The 16,476-nt window shown below is 54.9% G+C and overlaps 1 protein-coding gene across 1 annotated transcript in view; it reads left to right on the forward strand.

The window, feature by feature from the left end:
- JPH3 (junctophilin 3) overlaps positions 1–16,476 on the forward strand; it is a 47,998-nt gene that overhangs the window by 23,323 nt on the left and 8,199 nt on the right. The window contains exons 3-4 of the mRNA XM_066557239.1: positions 7,450–7,574; positions 12,154–13,073. Of these exons, the coding sequence (XP_066413336.1) occupies positions 7,450–7,574; positions 12,154–13,073 (1,045 nt within the window). The remainder of the gene's footprint in view (positions 1–7,449; positions 7,575–12,153; positions 13,074–16,476) is intronic.

The following is a 16,476-nucleotide window of genomic DNA, read 5'->3' on the forward strand; positions in this document are numbered from 1 at the left end:
GGCAAAGCGGAGAGGGGCCAGACCTCAGGGGGGACAGTGGCCTCAAAGCCACCCCTGGTGTTCTCACTCACCTGCCTCCTGCAGAGCTCCACTCCAAGTGACAGATGGCCAGGGATGAGGCTCCCTCTCCAGATGTTGATTTTCTGGCCAGCTGTAGATAACACCCAGGGCATCATCTCCCTGCAAAGCCCATCAGCTCTGTCCTTGCTGGGGGCACAAAGTTAAAAGGAAGGGAAATGCAGGAATCTGCCTGGCCCTGCTTATTCCATGTGTTCCTTGGCCAGGGAGATGCTGGGAGCATCCTGGTGCCAGATGTGCCTCTGGGTACCAGCTCCACCTGGCCCAGCCTTTTAAAGTCGATGGATTTGGATTTTGTTGGCATTTTTTGTTTGGCAAAAACAGAGCTAAAATAAATAAATCCTTTTTGGGATGGTGGGATGAAGGTGAGCTGGAGGCAATCCTGGCATTTGATGCTCTCATCTTTCTCCACTGGGAATGACCTAGCTCAGGGATGTGGTTTGAGCTGTTTCTCCCTGAATTTGGGGGACATGGCCCATTCCTGTCCCCCCAGTCGCTGAGATTTTGCACCTTTCCATGTTGTGAATTCAGTTCTCCAACAAAACTCCTTTTAGCCACTCCAAGGCAAGGCACAGGACACCAGGACATAGCTTGGGATACTTTTTTTCCCCCTTACTTGGATTAAAAAATGAAATTTCAGTGTAAAATGGCAAAATATCCCTCGGTGAATTCACTCCCCATTTGTAACTCCAAAAATATAAAGGTGGGGAAGGCTCTGGCTCGGGTGCCTGGAGCAGTGACCTAAACAGGACCTGGCTCCAGCCCTGTCCCCCTGAATTTGGGAGACCTGGAGCATTCCATGTCCCAGCTGTCCACGAGCTTTCCCAGCGGTCTTGGGAATGATTTCCCCCCTCTAAAGTGACATTTCCTGCTGTAAAACTACAGGGAAACTTGGGTTTGGCCTCTTGACCACAACATTTTCTGTGCTTCTCTCTAATTTGCTTTCTTGGGCAGCAACAAACACATTGAAGGGATTTTATTTTCCCCAGGATTAAAGGGTTTGAGTGTTTATTTTTCCTTAATTCTCTTGAGAGGTGACTTCCAGAGCCATTTTTTCAGAGTGTGCCATCACCATTCCATCCATCCCAGCCTCTCCCAACCTTCCCTGCCACTGCTGGGAGCTTTCCTGCCCCTCCTCAGAGCTCAGGGGTGATCCATCCACGCTCCCATCCCAAAATCTCCATCTGGAGCTGCCAAGGCTGCCTCTCTCTTTGCTATGCACAGCACCTGCTCCGTGTCTGGCTGCAAAGAGCCCGAGCAGACGTTCAGGGCTGCATTACGTCATGTCAGAGGTCACATTAAGCAGCTTTTTTCCCCTTAATTAAGAATTCCAGCCATGGTCGGGGAGGGGGGGAGAGGGGGAAACAGAGGGAAAAGCAGACGGAGGGAGCAGGCTGGGAAAAACGCCTGCGCTGAGCAGGTAAATGGGAATTTCTCCAGAGCCAGCTAATTGGTGTGTCTAATATTGCACCCCCTGAGGACCAGCGCGGTGCCGCTGCCTGCACAAATCGCTCCCGGAGAGCCTGCTGCAATAACAGGGAAGCCGCGAGAGCTGTGGGAAGAACCAGGCTGGAATTAGGAGCGGGTTTGGATCGGGGTAATAAACGCCAGATAGGGAAAATAACAAACAGGTTGTTAATTGCTGCCATCTCCCCGTTCCCTCGGGGCCGTGTCTAGACAGAGCCTGGCTCCGGGCTGCGCTCATCCCGGCCCTCCCGGGCATGGATGCGGGACGCGGTGCCCGGAGGAGCCCCTGGCATGGGAAAGGGAGGCAGGATGGGCACTGCAGCTGTGCCCTAAATCAGAGAGGCTCCCGCAGAGGTGGAAACCAGACAGTCTGCAGTGGTTATTAATAATTCAGTCCCAATTTGTCCCATCTAGGAGAGCACGAAGCCCAGCCAAGCCTCCCCTCCTGGCTGCCCGGAGCAGGCAGAGCCTCCCGGCGTTGTTGCAGCGATCGAGCGCAGGGTTTGGGAGCTGGGATCGCCTGTCCTGCCCCGTTCCCGAGCGGTCCCAAATCCTCGGCAGAGCCGCACCAGCGTCCCCAGGGCTCGGGGCTGGCATCCATCCCCCGGGGACCGGTGCTTTGTGTTCCTCGCTGGATGCAACCAGGGCTGGATCCTGCTGTGCCACAGGGACTGGAAAACAATCCCCGTGGAGCCCGCACAGCCGAGGGATTCCCGCTGGGGAAGCTGCACTGAAAATCTCCTTTTCCTCACCTCATCCAGCCATCCCTTCCCAGCCTCACGCCAGCCTGGGTTTTCCAGAAAATCTCTTTTTTCTCCTTCATCCAGCCATCCCTCCCCAGGACAAGGTGCATCCCAAGGCTTTCCTGACCCCGGGGTTTGGATGAGAGAGTCTCACACGCCCTGCAAATGCTCTCTCTGAATTTTTCCTGAAGTATTTCCTTGCAGCTGGCGTGTGTTTTAATTGAATTTTGCCCTTTGAAAAATACATGAAGCTCCGTAATGGAGGCAGAGAAAACATTCCCTCCTATAGGAAGATAAAGATGCATTTAAAGAGGAAAAAAAACCGGCCCCAAAGCTGCCTGATGAAGTATTGACCTGGAGACAAAGTGCATCAGATGGAGCCAACCTGGCCCCTTAGGAAAACTTGAGGCTGTTCATTAGGGATGAGCTCACTGCCAGCTTAACTCCATCCTCACCACTCCCAGAGAAGCCTGTGGGAAATGTGCCAATTTCCAGGTTTTCCACAAAAACAGGGACCACGGGGTCCTTTCATGGGGCAGAAAGGGTTTGGGACTTGTTGCAGCCTGGTGGTGCTCCTGTTGGAGTGGGGATAATGGGAGAGCTCTGGGTGTGGGGTGGAGGAGGGCTGAGCATCTCCATCCCTGCGCAGGATCCCAGCAATAAAGCAGGAATTTCATCCTTCCCTCAGCCAGGCTTTGGGGTCAGGGAAACGAGAAGTTTGCTTGGAAAAGAGCAGCCAGAGCTGCCATATGGATTTTGGGAAACAGACCTTCTTTCCCAGAAATCTTACCCATAGGATGCTTTTTAACATTCCCAATAATGTGGATTTCTCTCTGTGTTCGGCACAGACCCCAAGCATGAGTTTGCTCAGTGTCTGCTGCCTGGTTTTTATTGGAATGTATTTTCTGTACAAAAACACTGGAAAAATATGAATTAAGGGGGCAAATCCCTCCCCTGGATGGATTCAAACAGTGAATGGAGAAGGAATAACCAGTGATCCAGGTTTCTCGTGGCTCCAGGTGCCATCCTGGCAATTCCAGGTGTCACATTCCCAGCTCTGAAACCTTTCTGGGCTTCTGCAAACTCGCTCTAATTTCCAGCCTAATTTTAAAGCACTTTGTCCCACTTGCTCTCCTGCCAAAGCATTCCTGGAACCAAAACACCTCTCAAGCCTCACCTGGTTTGAATTTTGCTTCCTTCCTTCCTGAATCCCTGAGGGTTTTGCTGGGAGTTCACCCCTTTTTGGCTAAACCAGCCCCCAGCAGTGGCTTTGCAGCAGAACCCTTGGATCCACTCTTTGCTCACTCCAAGCCAGCCCAGAGTCACTGCTGGAATTCCTAAAAAGCCAAGTTCTTCCTTGCAAATCAGTTGATTCCAGCTTCTTATAGATTAGCTGGAGCTGCTAAACTTGGCATTAGGAAGCAGGCCCAGGTATTATCCCTTCCCCTCTCAGCTCTGGCCAAATCACAGGAGATCTGCAAAGATTTTTGGGAATCTGGTTGGTTGGGATTTTTCCCTGCCTCCTGCCAGCTCCCCTTGCCAGTTTGACCACTTGCCCGCTCATCCTCCGAGAAGAGTGAGTCAGCTTGGCAAAAAATTAATAAATAAAATATTCCAGGCCAGCCCCAGCAGGGACTCTCTGCCCTCAGACCCAAAACGGGGGCTCAAAAGCCACAAACCATCCTGGTCTTCCCCCCTCTGGCTCTTCCCAATCCCAGTCTTGGCCTGAACACCTTCCCCCAGCTCAGCTTGGATGGTGAAGCACAGTAAAATCCTGGAACCATGGAATGCTTTGGTTGGAAGGAGTTTAAAGCCCATCCCATTCCCCCCCTGCCACGGGCAGGGACACCTTCCCCTATCCCAGGCTCCTGGATTCATCCCAGCTGGAGGAGGAGGCTGGGGATGCTCAGGGGTGGGAGGAATTAAACAGCTCCTCTTGCATCACTCTTCCCTCCATCCCCTCATGAGCCCACAGGAACAGGATGATCTTTAAGGTCTCTTCCAACCCAAACCATCCCATAATTCTGTTTTATGGGGAAAGCCCCAGCCTTATTTTCACCGTGGTCTCCAGTTTGGCGTCTCCATCCCGGAAAAAATTGATGGCAGCACTTAGGGAAGGAGGAGCAGAGCGATGAGATCAGGCCCTGTCCATGTGTCAGGGAGGAAAAAACCCCACTTTTCCAGGGAAATAAACTCCAGGCAATTAAGTGGGAATTAAGATTTAGCACACGCCACGAGCAGCAGGCGTGGAGAAAGGAGACAGCTGGTAAATTTAGGATGTGACAAAGTCATGCGAGCACTAACTGGATTACTGGCATTTATTTGGGAATACTTATGGATTTTATTATGCAACGTATGGATCTCCATAATTCTGCTTTTCACTCCTGCCAGCGTCTCAGGGAGCTTTACAAACAATTAATCAGCAGTGCTCTGGGGAATCCAGTGTGTCCCTCTGCTCCAAGGAATCCAGTGTGTCCCATGTCCTCCAAGGAATCCAGTGTGTCCCATGTCCTCCAAGGAATCCAGTGTGTCCCATGTCCTCCAGGGAATCCAGTGTGTCCCTCTGCTCCAGGGAATCCAGTGCTTTCCATCCCTCCCCAGGTGTATTTTGGATCAAAGGTGGCTTCATTGATGTGATCGATTTTTAACCTTTTCTGAGCCAAATCTCCAAGTTTTCATTTTTAAAATTCCCTGCACTTTCTAGGCTCATCCTGGGAGTCCGTGGGGATGAGCAGATCCAGGAGTCCTTGGAGTGAGTTTTCCAGGGATGGAAATACATCCATCCCCCAGGGATGGTTATTTTAATCCATTTAGGTTGGACATCAGCAGGAATTTCTTCCTGGAAGGGGTGGCCAGGCACTGGAACTGCCCAGGGAGGGTTGCAGTGCCCATCCCTGGAGGTGTCCCAGGAATTCCTGGAGGTGGCACTCGGTGCTCTGGGCTGGGGACAAGGTGGTGATCAGTCACAGGTTGGATTTGCTGATCCTGGAGCTCATTCTCCATGGAATCAATGATCCCATGACTCCATCAATCAGTGTGCCACAGGGAGGAGCAGAGCCTGGGCCATCCCAGAAGCCCAGCCCAGGGTGGTGGCTCCGTGTGGGCTCCTCCAGTGTCACCTCCAGCTCTGCCACCACCCCCGTGTGTCCCAGCCCCTGGAATGGCACAGGCTGCCGCTCCAGCCCCCTTCCCTGGCAGGCAGAGAGGGCTGATGGCTCCAGGCGCCTCTCCAGGGAGGAGCACAGTGTAATCCTGGCTGCTGAGCACGGGCCAGGCGCTCACAGACACTGTTAATCCTCAGCTGGGCCAGCAGGGACCTGGGAAAGTGCAGCAAGGCAGGGACAGCCCCAGCCCGGGCAGCTCCAGGCCAGGGGATAAATGGATGGAGGAGATTCAAATCCACATCCCTGAGAAGCTCCCCTGGAAGATGCCAGAGGTTTAAGAAGCTCAGAGAGGCAGAATCTGAATTTTAACCTCCTGGTGGCTCTGATGGTTTAATGCACAGGTTTGATGCCCCGGTGTTTCCCACAGAGCATGCTGGTGACAAAAATGTGGCTGGAAAGAGAACTGGAGAGGGACTGTGACAGGGCATGGAGGGACAGGACAAGGGGGAATGGCTTGGAGATGAAAAAGGGTGGATTTAGAGGGGATATTGGGAAGAAATTCCCAATATCTGTGAGGGTGGTGAGGCCCTGGCACAGGTGCCCAGAGAAGCTGTGGCTGCCCCTGGATCCCTGGCAGTGCCCAAGGCCAGGTTGGAATAACCTGGACTAGTGGAAGTTGTCCCTTTCCACAGCAGGAGTTGGAATGAGATGGATTTTAAAGTATTTTCCAACCCAAACCATTCCATGATTCCATGAAAAATGGGAGCAGTGTGCACCTCCTCTCCCAGCAGTTTGCTGCAGCTCCTCCTTGGGGCATCCCTGCTCCTCCTAAAAGAGCAGGCCTGGGATACCTGACAGGGAATGGGCTGTGACACCTTTGTCCCCTCCTCTGACCCCACCTGAGTGCTGAGCAGGGAGAGCCCTGGGTAAAAACCCATTTAAACCAAATTTTCGGGTGCATTAATCACAGAGAACCCTCAGGGCCTGCAGCAGCATCACCACAGCCCCTCCACCACCCCCAATAACTCTGGAAAACAGCTCGGATTCGCTTCCAGGGCTACTCCAAAGCAGCCAATGGCTGGGAATAAAACATTTATTAGAGCAAAGAGACCTGAGAAGTGTCAGGAGCAAACACAGGTGACAGCACAGCCACACTCACACCCTGTTCCCCAGCCCTTCCACCAAAGCAGGCACATTCCTGGCCCTGTTTTCCATTTTTAGGAGCCTGTCAGAAATGGCACTCCCTCTCCACGCAGATGTCGAGAAATTAGAGGGAATTCAGAGAGAGGCAGAAAAAAAATGATTAAAGGAGATGGAGGGCCTGATTTTGGAGGGAAAAGAAATCAGTGGAGTTATTTATAACCCTGCCTGCACCGGGGTGGGAGCAGGAATTTTTGAAAGTGCCTGGATAGCTCGGATAAGGGGAAAAAGGGGAAAAGCAACCTCCGGAGGATGCTCTCAGAGAAGCTGTAAATCCTGAGTGATGGGATGAAATGCCAGCCAAAAAAAGCCTCTGGGGAATCATCAGCGAGTGCAGGGGACAGTTGTTGATCCAGAGGGAAAAAGTGCCCTGATCAAAATGTGTGAAGGGATGGTGGAGGCGGCTCCAGAGCCGAACCCCCCGCTCCTACCTCTGCTCCCAGTATTTATTTACATCCAGCATTTTACGCAAAACGTGGGGGTGGGCGTGGAAATGTTCTTTTTTTTTTTTTTTCATCCCCGAAAAAATGGGTTTGGTTAAAAAAACAACCAAACCAGCTTTAAATTCAACCCTGGAGGCTCGTGGGAGATGCACAGAGAGGCTGCTGGGACGGGGTGGTAAATGGGATGGAGGGACCCTGGGGGAACAAATCTGAATTTCCTGGGTGATTTCCAGCCTGAGGAGCAGCTCCTGAAGGTGTTGGAAAATCCCCCATTCCCCAGCCAGCCCCAAGCTCTGCTGGCAGCTCCTCCCTCACAGCCAAAGGGTTTTGGAGGAATCTGTGGGGGAAATGTGGGGTTTCCTGTGGCAGGGAGGAGCTGCCTAATGGGGTGCTGGTGTCTCTGTTGCCTTGCAGGACCTCTCACTCCAGGGCCAAGGCGGAGGCGGCCGTGACGGCGGCGCAGAAAGCGCAGGAGGAAGCGCGGATCGCCAGGATCACTGCCAAAGAGTTCTCACCTTCCTTCCAGCACAGGGAGAACGGTCAGTCCCTGCCAGGCCCTGCCCTCGCAGCCCTGAACACACCCCAAAGCCCCAGACTGCCCTGGCTGGAGGCTCAGCCTGTGCCTGCAGCTCCCCATCCCCATCGGAGCTCCTGGTGGGGAAAACTCCATGGAACACCAGGTTTGGGGAGATTTAGGGCAGAGCTGTCCATATCCAGCAGTTCCACCTTGTTCAGTACTGTTTTCCCAGTGTTTCCTCTTTCTCCCCAAGTTTTTAGTTCAAAGCCCTTCGTGGTTGCAAAGAAAGAGCCCAACAAGGGCTCTGGATACAAAACAGATGATCCCAGAGGTCACCGCTGACTTTACACCCATGGTTTGTGCAGTTCCTGATTGCTTTGGAAAGTTTGGACCCAGTGGGACCTGACCCTTCCCTCGGCCATGCAAATCAGTCACTGGGAAAATCCACATTTGATCCTTCCTTCCCTCCTTCCTTCCCTCCTTCCTTCCCTCCTTCCTTCCCTCCTTCCCTCCTTCAATCATTTTCACCATTCCTTGTTGATTCAGTCACATTTTTTAGTCACCAAACGCTCGGGGAGGACGGAGCCAAAGCCGAGCCGGGGTCGGGCCGGGGTCTGCAGCCGACTGGGAGTGGGGACGCTCCAAGTCCCCCCAGTAATAATTAACATCATAATTAAAGTGTGGCTGTGTTTATAGAGAAGTTTTCCAGCCCCGAGCCCTCCTCGGGAGGCGGCTGTCATTGTTCTCCCCCTCCCAGCTCAGCGAGGATTACTCACTCGCTTTAATTGCTCCAGGGGCTGCTGCGGTGACTCAGGGCTGCTCCCGAGCTCGGGGACAAGGGACCATGGGCTCTGCCGGCCCAGCCCGGCCCGGTGCTCGCCTCGCCGAGCTGCGGGGGCGGCCGGGGACATCCCATGGCTCAGCTTGGGGGCTGCAGCAGCCTGAGCCGGGGCACATCCCCAGGCAGGGCCGGTCCGAGCATCCCCTGCATGCCCCGCATCTCCCGGCTGCGGGAGGAGGCTCAGCCCGCTCCAAAGCCGCCCATCCCTGCTCCTGCCCAGCCCCATCTGTACACGGCAGATCTGAGCTTTCTCTGCGTGCTCCCAGGGGCTTCTCCAGCCCTGAGATGTTCCTCATCTCCATTTCCTCCTGCCAGGAGACTTTGCTGGTTTAAATCACCTCTTGGAAAGATATTTTTAGGTAATGCATTTTTTACTAGCTCCTGGACGGGGCCGTGACGCTTCACTCGTGCTGGGGTTTGTGTGGCTGGAGCTCTGTCTGGGGGGTTGTGTGAGCCGCGGGAGGGGAGGGCAGGGAAGGAAGGCGGTTCCACTTAGAGCGCATTAAAGACCAAACACAGCGTCCCAGATGTGCCGGGAGGACTGGCAGCAACCGCGGAGCCGCTCGGGCAGGTGAGTGCCTGTGTCACCCACAGAGCTGCCACCTCAGGCTGGGGACAGCCGCGTGGGAGCTGCCACCACACTGCCGGCATTGCAGGGGCTCCGTGTGCCCACCGTGCTCAGGATCGTGCGTGCTGGGTGTGCCCCCATTATTCAAAATTTTGAGTGCTGGATGTGCCCCCGTTATTCAGAATTATGGGTGCTGGATGTGCCCCCTTTCCACAGGATTGTGGGTGCTGGATGTGCCCCTCATATTCAGAATTGTGGGTGCTGGATGTGCCCTCCTATCACAGGATCGTGGGTTCTGGATGTGCCCCCCTTATTCAGAATTGTGGGTGTTGGATTTGTCTCCCTTGTACAGGATTTTGGGTGCTGGATGTGCCCCCCATATTCAGAATTGTTGGTTATGGATGTGCCCTCCTCCTTCAGGACCCTGGGTGCTGGCTGTGCTCCCTTGCAGGGTGCTGCAGGTTCCCAGTGCCACCCACAGCGTGCTGTGGTGGGTGCTGAGTGCCACCCACCCCCTGGGTGCTGGCTGTACTCCCTTTCCATGGGATGCTGGGTGCTGGAAGTGTTCCTGGCAGGGAGGTGGGTGTGGGTACCACCCACCTGGCACAGCGAGTGCCAAGGGTGCTGGGTGCCCCCTCAGAGGGGTTTGTGCGTGCTGTGGGACACCACAGAGGGCTCTGTGCCCACCTCAGCATCAGCCCTGGGCACCCCTGGGCAGCTGCAGCTCCTGGTAGGTAAAAAAACTATCCCTGTTTTGTATCCTGCCCTCTCACCCATGGTTCCCATGCCCATCGGCCATGGGCATCTCCAGGTGCTCATCAATCCCAATTCCTGCACACAGCAGGATCACCCAGGCTTGGGTGGTGCTGCAGAACCGAGTCCCCCCTGGAGACTGCAGCACAAAGAGCCAGAGGCTCCCAAATCCCAAACGTGGCTCCTCAGCTTTGCCTTTGAAGCCTCGGAGGCCGGGCTTGGCTGCCTCCATCCCTCTGGAAATCCACATTTGGTGCTCTGCATCTTCCTTCGCTCTCACAACCCTTCTTCCAGGAACATCACGTGCCCTGGGGCTAATTTTAGCTCCGGATAATTGTTGCACATCCTCGGGTGCCGAAAGGGCCCCGGTGCATCCACGGAGTTCCTGCACAAGGAAACGCCTCCATCCCTGAGGGCTGCGGGGCTGGGGGGCAGCAGTGCCCCAGCTGTGCCCCAGATGTGCCCCAGCACCCCCAGTCCTGCTCCTCCCACAGCCCCAGCCCCAGGGATTAAGCCAGGAAAGGCAGAGCCCCGTGAGGATTGGGGCTGGGGAAGATTTGGGATGAGGGGGATTTGATGCCATCTCCCTGGTGTGGCTGTGGGGAGCATCTCTGGGGCTTCTTGTCCCCGCTCTGGGGCTCTGGGAGCAGCAGCAGTGGGTGTAGCCAGGCTGGGGCTCGTTGTGGGGCTGGGCATCAGCTCTGGAGGCCTTGGAGATGGTAGGAAGCTTGCAAATCCCTGGAATTCCAGCAAAATCCCTGAACTGGGGAAGATAAAGCCCAAAACCTAGGGTGAGCCCATTCCCACAGGTGGCTTTCCAGCTTTCTCACATGAAATCCTTTATTCCCTCTGTGGTCAGCTTCCCATTGGGGATCTTGGAAGGTAGCTGGGTCAGGAATGACTGGAAAACAGCCCCAAAAAATCTTGTCCTTTATCCCAGAGACAGATATTCTGCAGGAAAACAGAGGGGTGAGCTCCACCTTTCTCCTTCTCAGCATTTTCCCACCAACACCAGGATTTTTCAGGGGCCCTAGATAAACTCCAGGAGATCCAGTCTCCCATATACAAACAGGGAAGAAATGAGGGCTGGACTGTGTGAGTATCATCCCAAAAACTCGAGTCAGTAGGAGACCATTTCCCATAAATTGCTTGGGTAGACACCCAAGCAGTTTCTTCACTATTTCCCTCCCTGCCAGTGGGGGAGATGGGGACTCCAGAATTCCCCGTGTGTATCCCAACCCTGGCAGGGGTGAAGGCACATCTCAGCAGCTCCCCAAAAAAATTCAAGAGAGAAAATTGCTCAGCACAAGTGGAGAGACCTGAGCAGGCGCTGCCGAGCGTTCATTTTTAAACGATGGCAGGAAAATTGAGCTCTCCCTTTTCAAGACTTGTTTCTTGTCTCACCATAGCAATCACAATTAGATGCATTTCAGGGGCATTAGGCACTTAATATATTTATCAAATTATTCACCTAATTTAGCATGGCTTTAGCTGGTAATGACTGGAGAGGGGAAAAGGAGAATTAACCACTATTAGCTCGCTTGAAATCGTTTGGTGTTTCATCAGTGATGAACACGTTGGAGGTTTTTATTCCGTGTTCCTCCAGCAGCAGAAGCCATTCAGCCCCTCCTGAGGTGCCCATCCCCAGGGTGACCCTGCCTGGGAAGTCTCTGAGCTGAAGGAATGAGGAGCCTCCAGTGGGATGAGGAGGATGGGGGGTGCTGGCCTCACGTGGCCCTGAACAACCAGCCCTGTCCATCCATGCCATCCTGGGGCTGAGAGGGAAATCTCCATGTCCTGCTGGGCTCTGTGGGGCAGGAAAGCTCTCAGATGTGAGGTTTGTGGGGTTTTTCTTGCACATCTGCCCAGATGTGGCCGTTTCCCTCCTACACCTGGCAGATGAAAATCGAGGTGGTTCCCATGCAGGAGGGGGGCGAGGGCTGTTGGTGTGGGGTGATCCCTGGGGCACCCAGGGTGATCTCGGTTACACCCAGCACACCCAGGGTGGTCCCGGTGTCACCCAGCACACACAAACACAGAGCACAGGGTGTGTGCCACCAGCCATGTCACAGATTTCCCTTCCCAAGCTTCCAGGCTGGGAAACTGATAGGAAATGTGGTCAGATGGATCCCAAAAAACCATCAGAACCTCTTCCCAGAAGCTCTGCATTGCTGGCGGCTTCTCCACACCTCTGGGGTTGGAAAACCATTCTCATGCTGGTCATAGTTCTGCAGGGTGGGGCTCAGGGCAGCTTTGGTGTCGCACCAGTGCTGCCAGCAGCTGTGACACTGCTGTCCCAATCCCACCCCTCTCCTCCCCACCACCCAACCCTCTGCTCCCCTTTCCGTGCCACGAAAACCCCTCGGGGCATCCGCACACCAGAAATAATCCTGTTTCCTTCCCCTCTCCCTTCTCTCCTCTCCACGACTGCCCCCGAAGGGCTCGAATGCCAGCGGCCGAAGCGGCAGAACTCGAGCGATGACATCGAGGTCCTCTCCACCGGGACGCCCCTGCAGCAAGAGAGCCCCGAGCTGTACCGGAAAGGGACCACCCCGTCCGACCTGACCCCCGAGGACAGCCCGCTGCAGAGCTTCCCCGCCAGCCCCTGCTCCACGCCGCCCCTCGGCCCTTCCTGCAGGAACAAGAGCGCCCACTTCTCCAGGCAGGTCTCGGTGGACGAAGAGAGGGGCGGCGAGATCCAGATGTTGCTGGAGGGGCGTGGCGGGGATTACCTGCGCCCCAACAGCTGGAGCGAAGAGAAGGTGGGCGGGAGCCGCGCCGGGAGGAGCGGGACGATGCGCAGCGGGCAGCTGGGCTCCACCGCTGGCCCCGAAGACTACAGAGGTCGGAGCGGGGGACACAAACATTCGGCCTCCAACCACAAGCCGAGAGAGAGGTGGACAGATTCCCCAGCCACGGTTTCATGGACTTCCCACCACAGGTCCCACAACCACAGCTCAGGGAGCTCCAAGCTGCTTGAGCTGGACGAGGAGAAGATGAGCAATTACGAGATGGAGATGAAGCCCCTCATGAGGATGGATTCTTATATGCAAGAGATTCACACCCAAAAAAGACACTACAGCAAAGGGGGAGGCTGCAGGAGCGTGGCTGACGAGCACCGCGGGGAAGAGCGGGGCTTCGGGGTTCAGAGACTGAGGTCTAAGTCCCAGAACAAAGAGAATTTCAGGCCAGCTTCCTCTGCCGAGCCCACGGTGCAGAAACTGGAAAACCTGAGATTCGGGGACAAAGCTGAACCTCGGCTACTGAGGTGGGACTTAACCTTCTCCCCGCCACAGAAATCTTTACCTGTTGCACTAGAATCTGAAGAGGACAGTGGGGATGCGCTCAAATCCAGTACGGTGAGTGAGGGCACTGGGACTGCAATTCTGGCCTGAAAGCCTGGGGCTGTTGTGGGGCTCAGTGGAGTTGGGTGGGGGGGAAATTTGGAAAATGTGAATTATCGTGGGTTTGTGCCTTGAATCCCCTCTCCTCCCTTCTCCCACTCTGCTGGACATTGGTGTGGTGAGTTCCCTGCAGACTGTGCTGGGAGCATTCCCTGGAGGATGGAGTTTTGCAGCCCAGCCCCTGGGCCAGCAATAAAAATCCATTATTGCTGGGAATTTGGTGGGAAAAGCTGCAGGAGCAGGCAAGGCATTGGTGATGCTTCCTTGGGTTATGGTTATGGCCTGCTGCTCCAGGACAGCTCCCTGTGAGACACCTCACCCTGGGCTCCTCATTTTGGGGGAGATAAGGACACTTTGGGCATGAAGTGGCTGCTGGGAAGGTGTTCAGGAGAGAAGACAGAGTGATCTTAAAAGCTGCTGCAGAGTGGAAGGGAATAATCTGTTCTCCACGAACAGAATTAATGGGCTTAAAGTCAAGGAGGGTGAGCCATTAACCATGGCTAATGAGGTGAGGGCTGTAATGAACTGCCTGGGGAAGGAGGGTCTGAGTTGGACATCACAGCTCAGACAGGACCTGGACAGGGCTGAACCTCCTTAGAAGGCTGAGCTGGGTGGATTTTAGGTTTTTTGCAGTCTTGTTTTTTGAGGATTCCTGGATTTCCCATTAGAAGTTTCCTCACTTGTTGTTCCCACTGGTTGGCATTGACAGGAGAGGTGATGGGGTCTGCTGGGAGCACTGGAAAAGCCACCAGTGCCCCAAACTGTCCCTGCCAAACACAGGGCAGGGCTGGAGGTGTCCCATGAGGATGCCCCAGACCTACCCAGGAGAAATGGAAGACCTGTCATGCTCAGGAGGTGACATTTTAGCAGGAAGGAGCTAAATCTCCCTGTCAGAGGAGCACAGGATGGTGCCTGGTCACGAAACTGAAATGAATTTGTCAGTCAGGCTGAAAATTCAGGCGAGAGGCATCGAGGTGTGTGAGGCGTGGTGACATTTGCCATGGCTGCAGTGTCCCTGCTCCTCCAGCACCTGCCAGCAGAGCCGAGGTGCAGAGAGAGGAGGGAGCAGCCTGGGATGCAGGAAGGATGGATCTGCCCCAGCTTCCCTGTTGGAGCTGTGATGAATCCCCCCCACAACAGCCTGGGATGCAGGAAGGATGAATCTGCCCCAGCTTCCCTGTTGGAGCTGTGATGAATCCCCCCCACAACAGCCTGAGATGCAGGAAGGATGGATCTGCCCCAGCTTTCTGGCTGGAGCTGTGATAAATCCCCCCCACAGCAGCCTGGGATGCAGGAAGGATGGATCTGCCCCAGCTTTCCTGCTGGAGCTGTGATAAATCCCCCCAGAACAGCCTGGGATGCAGGAAGGATGGATCTGCCCCAGCTGCCCTACTGATAAATCCCCCCCAGCAGCCCTGGAGCTCTCTGCCTCCCCATCCCCGGGCTCAGGATCAGCAGCTCCCACCCGGCACCAAGGGGGAGCTGAGCACAGGGGTTCCACAGGACACATCCTGCAGCCCTGGAAAACCAGAGCCATGCAGGCTGTCCTTGCCTGCCTGGGAAGCACTGGAGACATGACAGGCAGCATTAGGAGCCTGACAGGCTCCCAGAGGGGAAGAGCAGCAGCAGTAATTGCACAGACACAGCCTGGCAAGGCCGTGGGATGCGCAGATGTTCCAGCACCTCTGACAACAAAACCTGGGAGACACAGGGCCCTCAGGAGGGATGAAACCACTGTTTCTTCTCGCTGAGAGCCACGTGATTTTGGGGAGATCAGTGGCACAAGCAGCCCTGGGCTGTGTCCCCACCCAGCCCATCAGATGTGCTCCCACCTCCGAGCTGTCACAATAAACCTCTCTCCACTTGGCTGGAGGCAAACTGCCACCAACACATTCCTGGCCATTCCCAGCGAGTCCTGGCCACTAAGGAAGGGCCCAGCCTGCGTGGAGACGTGCATGGAAAAGTCATTAGGATGCACATCCTACTTTGGAAGTGCTGGAGCTGCGGAGCAGCATGTTCAGTTTTCTCACATTCATAACCGAGGGTGGAACAGATGGCGAAGGTTTGGGAGGAAGCTAATGTAATACAGAGGAAGAGATAATATGTGGATTTAAATAACCCACAATGCCAGCAACAATTTGTTCTAGCAGGAATTGCATGGTGCTAGCAGGGTTTTGTTCCACTGGCCTGGCAGAGAGGGGATGGCTGGACAGGAGCAGGGGAAGGTGTAGGGGAGGAATGGGAGGTGCAGGATCTGTGCTCCAACCTCCTGCCCAAACCTGTGACCTTACCTGCTGTCAGAAGCATTTCAGACTTCAGGGAGTGGTGAATCCCTGAGGAGGAGGAGGAGGAGGGGAAGGCTGAGGGGGCAGGATTCATCCCACAGACCCCACATCCATCTCTGCACAGCACAGGACACTCACACACTCCATCCTGCAAACCCCCCCTGCATCCTGCTCCAGCTCCACATTCCCCCACAGCAAATCAAGGCTCCCCAGTCCCCCCAAAAGCCCAATTGCCCACACTGGCCTGAAATCCCCCTTCCCTGGGGCCTGGCAGGGAAAGGCAGCTGTAGGCAGGTGTGTGAGAGTCCACACTGCTCCAGCCTCTCCCCTGGGTGCCAGCAGTGCCAGCTCCCTCAAAAGGAGGGGCTCCAAGGGCAGCTCCCAGCTCCCTCCAGCTGGGCTCCCAGAGAAAGGAGCTGCCATGAGCAGGAGGGATGCTTGGAGCTGAGCATGGCTATTTTTGCCCTACCTGAGGTATCCCTGAGCTGAAGCGAGGTCACCCTCACAGCTTAGCTTGTTTTAAAAATAATCTGCCCTAAACCAGCTCTGCACAAGCCATTCATGAGCCCAGGGCTTGGCTCTGTGCTGGAGTGGCAGCTCCAGCTTCCAAAGGCAGCACACCTCTGGCAGTGCTGGAACAGGCTGGGGGTGCAGGTCTCACAAATACACACCCCAAAATAATCACTGCTCATGATTCCCATCTGAAAAACAAGCTGGGAGCCACAGGGCCTTGAATCCAAGCCTTTCCAAAGCTGCACAGGCAGGGATGCAGACTCCACAGAGCAGTCTGTAGGAGCTGTAGGAACTTTATTCTCCTCTGTCACTTTTCCCCAGTCCTTTAAAAGAAGCTCCCAGAACCACCGTCCTTTGTTGGGGCTGCACACCAGGAATTGAAAAATCATTGAAAAATCCTCTCATAAAGGTCACTTCTTGAGGCCACGGCTCAGTAACATCGATGAAATTCGGCACTGCTTGGTGTTGGCTCTCAGGGGATTTGGGGGTTTTGGGGTCACTGAGCAACACAAATGCTTTAAAATGACATTTAAGGCCACCTGATCTCTCTGTGCCTCTGT

This window comes from Molothrus aeneus, chromosome 11 (assembly GCF_037042795.1).
Source record: "Molothrus aeneus isolate 106 chromosome 11, BPBGC_Maene_1.0, whole genome shotgun sequence".
Lineage (NCBI taxonomy): Eukaryota > Metazoa > Chordata > Aves > Passeriformes > Icteridae > Molothrus > Molothrus aeneus.